This window comes from Trichoplusia ni, chromosome 16 (assembly GCF_003590095.1).
Source record: "Trichoplusia ni isolate ovarian cell line Hi5 chromosome 16, tn1, whole genome shotgun sequence".
Taxonomy (NCBI): domain Eukaryota; kingdom Metazoa; phylum Arthropoda; class Insecta; order Lepidoptera; family Noctuidae; genus Trichoplusia; species Trichoplusia ni.
In genome coordinates this window covers 6,461,331-6,472,253 of record NC_039493.1, presented here as the reverse complement: position 1 = coordinate 6,472,253, position 10,923 = coordinate 6,461,331, and the positions used below count along the sequence as shown (strand labels likewise).

General features: G+C 35.3%; 1 protein-coding gene across 1 annotated transcript in view; it reads right to left on the bottom strand.

Moving 5' to 3' along the window:
- Positions 1 to 4,708: 4,708 nt before the first annotated feature.
- The window catches only part of LOC113501851 (oxysterol-binding protein-related protein 1), a 45,215-nt gene continuing 39,000 nt past the window's right edge, over positions 4,709 to 10,923 (bottom strand). Inside the window, exons 4-10 of the mRNA XM_026883143.1 lie at positions 9,627 to 9,742; positions 9,176 to 9,318; positions 8,055 to 8,255; positions 7,602 to 7,797; positions 7,116 to 7,232; positions 6,596 to 6,810; positions 4,709 to 6,188 (exon numbers count right to left, since the gene is read on the bottom strand). Coding sequence (XP_026738944.1) covers positions 6,080 to 6,188; positions 6,596 to 6,810; positions 7,116 to 7,232; positions 7,602 to 7,797; positions 8,055 to 8,255; positions 9,176 to 9,318; positions 9,627 to 9,742 — 1,097 coding nt within the window. The 3' untranslated portion in view covers positions 4,709 to 6,079. The remainder of the gene's footprint in view (positions 6,189 to 6,595; positions 6,811 to 7,115; positions 7,233 to 7,601; positions 7,798 to 8,054; positions 8,256 to 9,175; positions 9,319 to 9,626; positions 9,743 to 10,923) is intronic.

Sequence of the window (10,923 nt, the reverse complement as noted above, 5' to 3'; positions counted from 1 at the left end):
CTTAAGGGTAAAATCTAACTAAGTGAAGTTTGCGAATACGGCAATTATTTTAAAGTAACTTTCGTGAGAACGATTCATTATTAAATGATGCAACGGTTTTCTCACGCGATTGTATCTGGAGTGTCCGGCTAGTTTCGGACCCAACCGGAGTCCTTAATTATGAGCTGACGCGGCGACATGACTTAATGATACGGCAGATAGTTTATTGCTTGTGTAAATTAAACAAAGTTGACAGCCACTATTTTTTTCTTTATTCTACTGTTGAATGTTTGATGTGCGAGTGCCTGTTACATAGGATAGTGAAGCTGTGTGCAATTGTTTTTGAATGTGAAACAAAAAAAGTTACATAATTTGCTTACTTTTTGTTTTATTTTTCTACCCTTACGTAGGTAATATATACACTTTCTCAGCATTAAATGATGTAACGGTTTACTCACGCGTATTTATCGGGATCGCCCGACTAGTTTCAGACCCAACCGGGGTCCTTAATCATGAGCAGACGGGTTTCTGATCGTTAAGTATCGAAACCGAACATGGAGCTCAAAACGTATTTACGCATGATTGTAATTATTATTTTTATTTGGGCCCAAAACCCAAACAGTAGAAACTTGAGGCGACAGTAAAATTTATGAATTGACCAAGCTATCTCAATGAATTACAAAGGAAATACTTCTAGTGGTCCATACAAGAACAACGTTCGGTTTCATGATTAGTCATTAAATTTTATAAGGTCTTTCAAAAATGAAATGCCAAAATAAATTCACAATCTATTTAATCAAGGTTTACATTTGATTATTCACATTTAAAATGTACAATTTCCGCTACGTATTACCTACATGGGTCCTACAGACATTTGGCGTACAATCACCGTATCAACGACATTAACTATGTCACCATAAAACGATAGCTTAGATAAATAAATTATTTAAAAAGTGGTTTTAACCACGATCTCGTAGACGCGGGATACACTGACAGTTTTATAATAGATGAATTCTAAGTAAGTTAATTTTAACACAACATAATCGCGACGTATCTATGCTTAGTGGCTTGTATGGGGTCTCATCTTTGCACAAAAGGGAGAGAATAAGAAAAAGGAATGTGACAAGAAAATGACAGTTGACTTGATTCATTTGTTTCTTACTACTACGCGTATTAAACAAATATGTATTTGCACTGATATAATACGGCACCCAGTTACGTAACCTTGAACCAAACCAATCTAGTTACTGATCCTATCTTTTTACGGTAACACAGTAAACGTCTTATTTTATTATCAAAATATTCAAAGCAAATGTTTACAGCTACTTATGATACAAAAAAAATTCATTGGAAGTCGGAATTCTGTGCATTATAGGAACTATTTTAAAAGCAAGTGTACTTTTATAGTATTCTTTATTAATAGCTGGAAGTGTTCAGGGGTTTGAGGTTCTGTATAAAATGAGAATTATTTTCATTACGAATATTTTTAAATAACGTAATTTTATTCACGGTTATTTTTCACACGCTTGGCCCAAAGATGGCGCTATCTGTCATTTTAGCTCCATCTCTCTCTGATACAATTCAAGGCATTATAACGCCAGTTCTGAAAACCTACTTAAAGTGATCACATTTACATCAACTTCGTTGATCAAGTGCCAAAGTTATACTCAAACAAGCGTAGGAACCTTAACAAATAAAACTCGGGACATACTTTGAGTTTGGAACCTTTTCAAAGTAATCTGTAATCTAAATTCCACTAAGTACTACGTTACGTAACAACTGATTATGTTTTTTTTTTACAAAATATCTTTACTTTACTTTACATTAGAAGCACATTTACTGGATATAACAATTAAATTCATTCAATATTACGCAACGCGAGTTTCCGATAGCCTCCTCGCGACTACCGCGTCACAGACTCATAGTTGCTATAGACGTCATCAGACCCTCCAGACAGTTGGAATAGCGTTGATCGCTGACGTTGATAGAAAAAGATTAAAATGTATGGAGATGACAGGATATAGTCACGTGACTAATCGAAACAAAGGGTCACATCCACACATTTCAGCGTTTTCCATAACTCTTACGATTGTACAAGTCACCTGAGGTGCAGGTATCGGGCCCTTACCACAAGAGTCGCGCATCGTGCATAAGCGATCCTGTGACTCTGGCTCAGGTATATAGTAAGCGAAAGTTGGAAATTTCTCCTCGCTCAATCCCTCAGTGAGGGTTTGGAGTCATTAGATTTTCACGTGGAAAACAAAAAGTAAAGGTATCGAAGACTTGCAATGCCTTGTACTTGAAGAAACTTTATTATAAAATTAACATTATTTTAAAACAGCAATGCAAATATGACCTAATTACTAACGTATTTAAGTTATTATTTGCACGCCAATGTTATCGTAGGTATTAACAATTAAGTAGACGCTTATTCCACGCGCATTAAATTTAATAGCACACGATTTCGTTAACAATCAGTAAGAGAATTCGGTTTACAAAATCCAATTTAAAAAATTTCATTCTTTTTTTAAAATTTATAGGTTAAACCTATAAATATAAATAAAACCTATAAAAAAGAATGAAATTTTTTAGCCTAAATGAAACAACAACAAACTTAATAAATCTGGTTTCATACAGTTCTTCTGAAAATCTATATTTGTTAGCCGATTTCTGCTGTTGACCTTAACACATCGTGTTTAATCGTAATTACATGCCATTTCCAGTTTATGTGCCCTTCACCTAACATCGACTAGATATCTTATATATTTAATACAACTTACGAATATAACGCAAAATATTACCATTTTCACAAGTACTTATTGTTAGTGCAAAATATCTTTGTATTATTTTTTGCTTAACAATTTTAAAGTTATAATTTTTGCTAATTAAATTTTGATTTTATTTTATGATTATAGCCTTGTTCTGGCGCTTATAGTAGACGTAACTAAACGGATGCACGTTCATCAGCGGAGACAAATGCCTAAGTTTATGTGCCCTCATAGACGGACATGTCATTTTCTTTTTAGATTGACAATAAGTACTATCAACGTTACTGAACACTGAGGGGACCCTTTCTCCGTATTTAATCTCCTGGTTGCCGCATACATAACAATAACCCATATAATAATTCGTCAACATACTGAATTACCATTTAGTCATCGGCTATTGTAAATGGCAGAATCGGGACCCTGCGAGTTTCCCCGACACCAATGTTTTATTATCATCACATGTTTATCCTTTACAGTCACGTTTACAAATCCTTCTATAATAATCACTATTTGTTTTCACACTGGCAAGTTTTTCACATCACTTTTTCACACGAAATCTTTAAGATTAGCTGATGAACGCGCATCCCGCTTACCGCTTCTAATGTTTTATTACACCGACATCAATGACATTGAAGCTACTTATAAATGTTCATATTTTATATCCACATAGATTACCTACCACAGACCTATAATATCATTGCAATGGAGTGCTAAAGATAGTACAAATACAACATGTTATTATGTGACTTTGCATTAGAATCTCTCGTATTCAGTAAATTACATAAATGCAAATTCAAAAAAGAATATAGAATGTCTATAGGTAGAATGAAAGTTTTTGAAAAAAAAAACAATTAAAATACAGTACTATTTCTTAACAAATAGCATATTTTGTTTAACCAATTTCTGTACGTGTTTCCGATTTTTTATATCGACGGTCGACCAAATTGATTAAGTAAAATTCCAAAAAAACTGGAAATAAAAAAATGTGGATCTGTTGCAAGTCACCATGTTGTTGTGAGTTCACTTTCGACATTTGTTACACATACAAGCTTTAATCTACAATAATATTACAAGGTCTACTACTAAACTTAAATGTTGTGCCAAAAACTTAATTACTGCATCAAATTACAACTTCATTGACTTTATGCCAACTTTGTTGAAAACAACAATTTTGTAACCATTTTCGTTGGTAAAATTGATTGTTGTTATTTGATCTTTATAAGATTAGTGGTTTCTTAGGTTTACGCGAATGTTAGACATTGAAATGAAACTACGTTTACGGATTTTTTTTACGGTTTAATTTTAGATTTTAGTTCCCGTACTTACTGCCTAGGTCGGACCACAAATAATTAATTAAAATATGAAGGTAGAACGAGCAACATCTTTTGTCAAGACGAACGCCATCTCAGTCTGCCCGTGACCATGATACCTGCAAAGGTTTCGAAACGTCGGGAACTAAAATATAAAATTAAACCGCGAAAAAATCCGTTAAAGTAGTTTCTTTATAAGATTTTTATTTTTTTTTGCTTTTATGAAAGTCAGCAATTCTTTTTCTTTTATGCTTTGTTTTGATGTCGGACTTTCCTCCGTTAGTGGTCTCCAAACTCGGTTCTCAGCTAACAATACCTTACGCATATAATTTCTCTACGCATCCATTATAAAAATGTTGACAGTGATAAATGCAACGTAATGCGTTATTATTAGAACTTTTTGATGGAATGACAATTAAATACATTGGAAGCATTGGTAAAAAAAAATAGTGCTTTTAGAAGTTTAACCAAAGTTCAGGGTTCCAAACATTTCAGTTATGTTTCGAGTGAACATTTTTGACACAACATTTACTTGATACAATTTTACTAATAATTGACATCACATTTTTAGTGTATCGGAGGCAATTTTTAAATTAAAATTAAAACATTTTATTCTACATCTTTAAACAATATTCAAATATTTTTGCAGTTACAATATTCATTTAAATAAAATATTTAACATTAAGCGATAAATTAATATACAAGAATTACATTAAGTACACGTTTTCAATCTTAACACTACCTTACACATCGTAAGCACACTTAAACAATCTTAATTTCTAATTATATTCATGAATGTAATTTAGATTTTTGACTTTTTAGGCAAAGGTTATGACTCTAATTTATGTCTTTCATTGCAGTTTCAGCATTCTTATGCGTTGTGCCGTTGTGAGATGTGCTCTTCGAGCTAAAGCTAGCAAGCTCTTCTTTCGAGATAAAGTCTCTTTGCGAAGGACTATACTAGCAGGAGCAAAAGATCAAATGACGATATACCTACCATGTGGTTTGAAGACATTAGCTGTTCAATCCCGGAAAAAAGTAAATCACTAAATTTGTACTTTAGTGTAAGCGAGATGCAGCTATGGGCATTGCTTTGCACCGTGTCGCTTCGCCATACCAATTGTCTTTCTCTAAGAGATCCTGCTACTTCGACTGATGATCTTCATAAACTCAGTCACATTTATTTTCGTCATAATCTTCGCCACAATAGTCGTAACCGTCGTATTTTACACAAATCGCGATGAAAATATTTATCTTTCGTTATAATTCCATTTCATCTGGTCCACTACTATATAATATTTTATATTCACTTTTTAAATACACATTTTAATCTTTTTTTTTATTTTCAATTTGCTTATTTACAGTTTTTGAGGCCATAGCTCAGAGGTAAGTAGAACAGTGCCAAAAAAACAGAAAAAAAAGATTAAAACCCGATAGAATAAATGAGAGTTTAGCAATAATGAAAATAAATGCATTGTAGCGGAACTAAAATAATGTACAATTGCATAATAACTACAAAATAAATAATAGTATTTTTTTTTTAATAATCTCACCATAAGGTTCTAAGGTAAATCTCAACTTATTTTACTTTACTTTGCCAAATATATCATTTACTTTTTTATTTATTTTTCATTAAATCCACTCCACCACAATAATTTCAAATTATTCACTCCACTTGTCACGTACCTACTTCATTAAATGCAACACTCAGAAATATTAATACGTACTTCAGGGAGATTTTAATGGCCCTTAACTATATCTGTTAAATACTCTTTGGTACTACACACATACCTACAAAACTTCAATTTCAATTATTGTGCCCCTTTCCTTTCCAACATATTGTATCAATTAAATTTTAGAACGACACATTATCATAGTATAATAAAAAACTAAAAAAAAATTGTATCATTAACTCAACTAGTAAATAATATCATTTGGCACAAAAATATCAATAGCTTAGTCTGTAATGTAGCAAAAACAAAATTTATAGTAATTCAAGTCGTATTTGTACGCTGTTAAGGTTTAAAATATATCGACGTCTTTCAAGTGTTGGTAGTTGCGGTCCCAGTAGCCGCCGTTGTAGAGCCAGTCCTCCTGTTTAGTGTAGGGGTTTGTGCCTTGGCTGAACCACCTGGAAAGTGACAAGGCAAACTGTCAAAACCTGCCTAAAACATTAAACAGTTTATAAGATTAAACTCGGAAGTAAAAGCCACAGGTATTAAAACAAAAATCAAGGAACTTGTAAAGTATACTCCACAGTTGATAAATGTGTCGGCTATATTCTGGCTAACTGTTGAACTGTAGGCCAGCTTCCAATTACCCTTGAGTTTATTCGTTATCTATTAAACACAAATGTATTTATTTACGATCAATTGGTTGGAAGATTTTAACGAGCCATAAAAAAGTCCATTATAGCACAAGAACAACAATGAAACATCATGTTGTGTAACCATCCATCAGCTTTGAAAGCAAGATAATCCAACACTCTAACAAATCAGGATGCTTTTTTCACAATGCCATCTAAACATTCAAGTTTACCTCGGCTGCCAAGCCTCAGGTGACTTCTTGAGTAGTTTCCTGGCGGTCCTCTGCTTCTCCTCGAGGCGGGTCTTCTCGGCGGCTGCTGCGTCGATCTCGCCCTGCTCCAGCAGCCGGATGTCGGGCCGCAGCCGGCTGTCCGTGGGACACAGCTGCCCCTTCATGTCACGCTCCAATTCGTTCAGGGACATCGCGAATTCCGTGAACTGGTAATACTGAAAGCAGATAAAGTTTGATTTTATGAGTTGAATCGGCTCTATAAATAATAATACTGGACGAATTTAGACGAAATTTGATACACAAATAGTAAATCATTTTTGGATTTCATGTTCACGTGGAATCATTTTCTTATTAGCACTTAGCGAGAAACAAGCAAAACTTGTTACTATAGCAACCGTCACAATATTCACTGTTAGGGTCAACAAAGCGTAGAAGTTGAATTAGGTACCTACGCCTGCGAAAACTTTTTTTTCCACTATCTTCTTATAAAAGAAGATAATTATACTTAATCCTTGTTTACCTGTGCGCTGGTGGCTGGTCTTGGCCTGGCCTCCCACAACGTGACGGAGCCGGCGATGTCGATGTTGTTCGTGTCGTCCGACTTCGGCACGTCTTCCGAGTTCTCAGCATCGTCTGACTGCAATCAATCATAGTAAAGTTGAGCAGGTTTCCATGATCCAAAATGGGAATGTAATATATTTTTATATCTTCGTTCTTCTGTCGACCGTATCTGCGTTATACTATCGACTAATTTACTAATGAGTACAACAGTTTAATGATTAAAAATCTAAGTGCTTAGAGAGATGAATCTCTGGCGTTATTCTTAGCCCTTCAGCAAATTTTTGGTATTCTAAATTGAAAATAGCGATTTCCACTTATTGTATCACAACACTTTTCCTTCTCATCTTAATCATCTTTTGGACAACTATTCTTAACAAAAGCAGATAAACCTTTCCACTTCTCTTAACCAATCAAATCAATTACAGAAGCATAAATAGATCCTTACATCCTGTATAGACATGGAGCGCAGCGCCCCAACTTTGAAGCTGTTGAGCTTGGCGAGCATCTTCTTGGGCGTGTGCGAGGGTGTCTGCGAGGACGCCTCGTCACCCTTCTCCTTCGCCCACTGCTCGTAGGCCGCCGCGCTGCAGCACTTGATGTACTCCGTCCACTTGCCGTACAGGAACTTGATGCGTTTCTTACTGGAATGTTTGAGACAGACTTGTACTACTTGACATTAAAGTTAATTTGAATCCTTTATGTGTTTCTACATTCCGGATTTCGCCAAACCAATGGGAATCATTGCTTGTATAACAATGCAAAAGTATGTCATCATGCAATTTAACACTGATCTACTTTTTTATTAAACCCACAACACGTGCAAATGTAAATTGTCAAGATCCCATGACGTATAAATACCAAATTCGAGCTACTATAACCTGCATACGTAACCACTTACTTAGCATCAACAATGAAGCCATCAACTCGATGCAGGTCCCTGTTATTGAAGCCAGCCGGCTTGAACACGAGGTTGGCCTTCAGGCCGGCACCGCCGTGGCATGTCACCTCCATGGCTCCAAACTGCTCGATCCACAGCTTGCCCACGATCACATTGTGGACGCAGCAGTTCACGTTACTCCAAGTGTAGGCTTCACCCCACCTGAACGATAGAGGAAACATTTAAAAGTTATAATTTTAAATATGAACATCTTTGAAATGTTTTTTTCCAAGTTTTTGAAGCGTCGATTAAGCATAGTTCTAAGTTAATCTATAATCTAAAAGGCTTGAAAACTCGTGATCCGGCCGCCACCCAGCCAGCTCAGGTTAAGGGTCCAAGTTGGGTCCGAAACACAAAAATAAGCGACATGTAAAAGAACATAAGCTAGCCAAAAATAAACTTAAATTATTAATAACTTAAGAATTAAATAATGTCCAAAAAACATCATCTATAAAGTCATCTGAATTGTCTGTAAACTGGCCACTTTCCCTGTTAGATAACAAAAAATGGAATGTAATTCCAAATTCAAATAATGACAGTAGGTATCGGGTGGACCAAAAGCCGTTTGTTATCCGAACGAGAAGCAATTTGCTTCCCAAATATTTGCGAAAATTTTCAATTTAAAATCCTACCTAAACTTCCAGACTAGCCAGATATTTAACTTGACAACGTTCGGGTACTTTAAAAATATACTTTACTGGTATTGGAATACGGTATAGTTTTTGTTAATATCAAAAATGGCCATGTAAATTGAGTGTTATTTCACGGTCTACAAATGCGATCGTTTATTCGGGTCCGAGGGCTTTTGTGTAACTATTAAGATATAAAAATAATACAATTTCTAGTAATGACGGGCAAGGGAAGGTAATAACATCATCATCAGTGGATATGGAACCATAGCTAATAGTTTGAATAAACTTGGCTCATAACATAAATGGTGTAAGAACATGATCGCGTGGTATGTGTACGATGTCTGTTCGTGTTCGTTTTTAAGTTCCTTTGTCAGGAGTCGCATTTTAAAAGAAACATTCTCTTAAACATTGCTTCATTATTTAAGCGTATTATATTCCGAAAGCAGTTACCTTGGCAACTCCACAGTGACGTGTCCCTTGGGCTGTATCTCGACGCTCTTGCCGCAGAACTTGAGCTTGGGATGCACGGAGCCGTGGAACACGAAGTGAGGGCTGTCCGCGTGGAAGGCTGACACCGGGGGGTGGTGGGACACCTGGTGTAAAAGGAGGAAAACATGATATTTTGTAGGTTAAAGATTTGGAGAACTGTCTAGTAATTTTGAGACACGAACGATCCGCCAGATTCTTTAGTTTTAAAATGGATATAGATGTTACTTTAATGTTCATGGAGTCACACTCCCAATGCCACCCACACAATACCTGTTGGACATTTTTGTGGAACAATCTTAAGTCTCAGTTTTCCCAAAATAATTTTAAATACTTGGTGCTCTATATAGCGTCAGCTATTATTTTAGCACACTTTCCTATGTAATTTATCTCTGCTTAATAAATAATAACATACCTGTTCACAAACAGCTCTGAATTCAGGACGTTCGAGTTCATATGTTTCTCCCAGCAGGGGGTTGAATGGCTTGCCCAGGCGCTCCCAGTTCGATGCTAGTGCGCTGACAGCAAATGCTGGAATAACAAGGTTAAGTTATGGAATAATAAGGATATTTGTAAAGTGAACTGAGAAAATAAAGTCCTCTTTTTTTATACACCAGTGCCTGAACAAAGAGTTATTTAAGGCTGGACTGTTGTCATTATGAAAATTTGAAGGTGCATTGCGCTTAAGAATTTCTAAATCAGTTGCACGTTTCAAACTGCATCCTGCCGTTGAGATTACCTAGCAAGCACGTAAATAGTTAGCGAGCTACGTTAGTCAGATAACGACAAAACTGAACACAATAGAGACGAATTTCTTTAATTCGTAATTTAAAAGAAGTCCTACTAACAAAAATTTCCAAGCAAACCTAAAAGAAAATTAATATCACTAAACGTATTATCAGACATAATAGTTCCAGACGCGAAGATACCGCGAAATAATTCTTCTTAGATAAGATCAGAGGCTGTCAAACGCAAGAGACGGAATAATCTCCTTCATTATCCCTGGCACATAGAAAATAATGAGGTCTGCGCCATCGAAAAACATTGGCTAAATATTTCAAGGACAAATTGGACACCAAAGTATAGAATATCTTGTTATTTCGATCTAAATTGTTACGAGCAGGAATAACGATCGTCATTTGTAATCTGATGGACTCGACGAGTTTTGTTTTTTGCCTTCCTTGAAAATTCAAGTGGAATTTTATGAACAGAGATTCATACGAGGAAGGATATTAAAAAAGTAATAAATTCGAGAGAGTACACATGAATAATGTAGGCTGCTACTCTTTTGTCTAAACATTAAAGTAAATAATTCGTCCTTAAATTTGCTCTAGACACTGTTATAAGAAAAAATTGCCTTCAAATAATTGGTTGATGATGATTGACAATAAATATTAATATTGACCGCGAGAATATACTTAAAACCTCAAAACAAAATTCCTAATTACTTACTCAATTCAGATTACAACCGAGGGAAATGTAAAATGGTCACGCATTAGTAATTAAGGTCAACGACAACGAAAATTTGTTGAATTTTAGAACACTCATACTGAGTGCTAAAAATAAAAAACGTGTGCCACTTAGCACTTAAACCTAGAGCAATTCAAACGCCACAAACTTTTTTATTCGCAATTTTCCCTTTCAAGCGTATCTGTACCACATAAGTGCCCACTTGTTGCCTCGAAATGGGTATAGAATATAATATAAGGGGC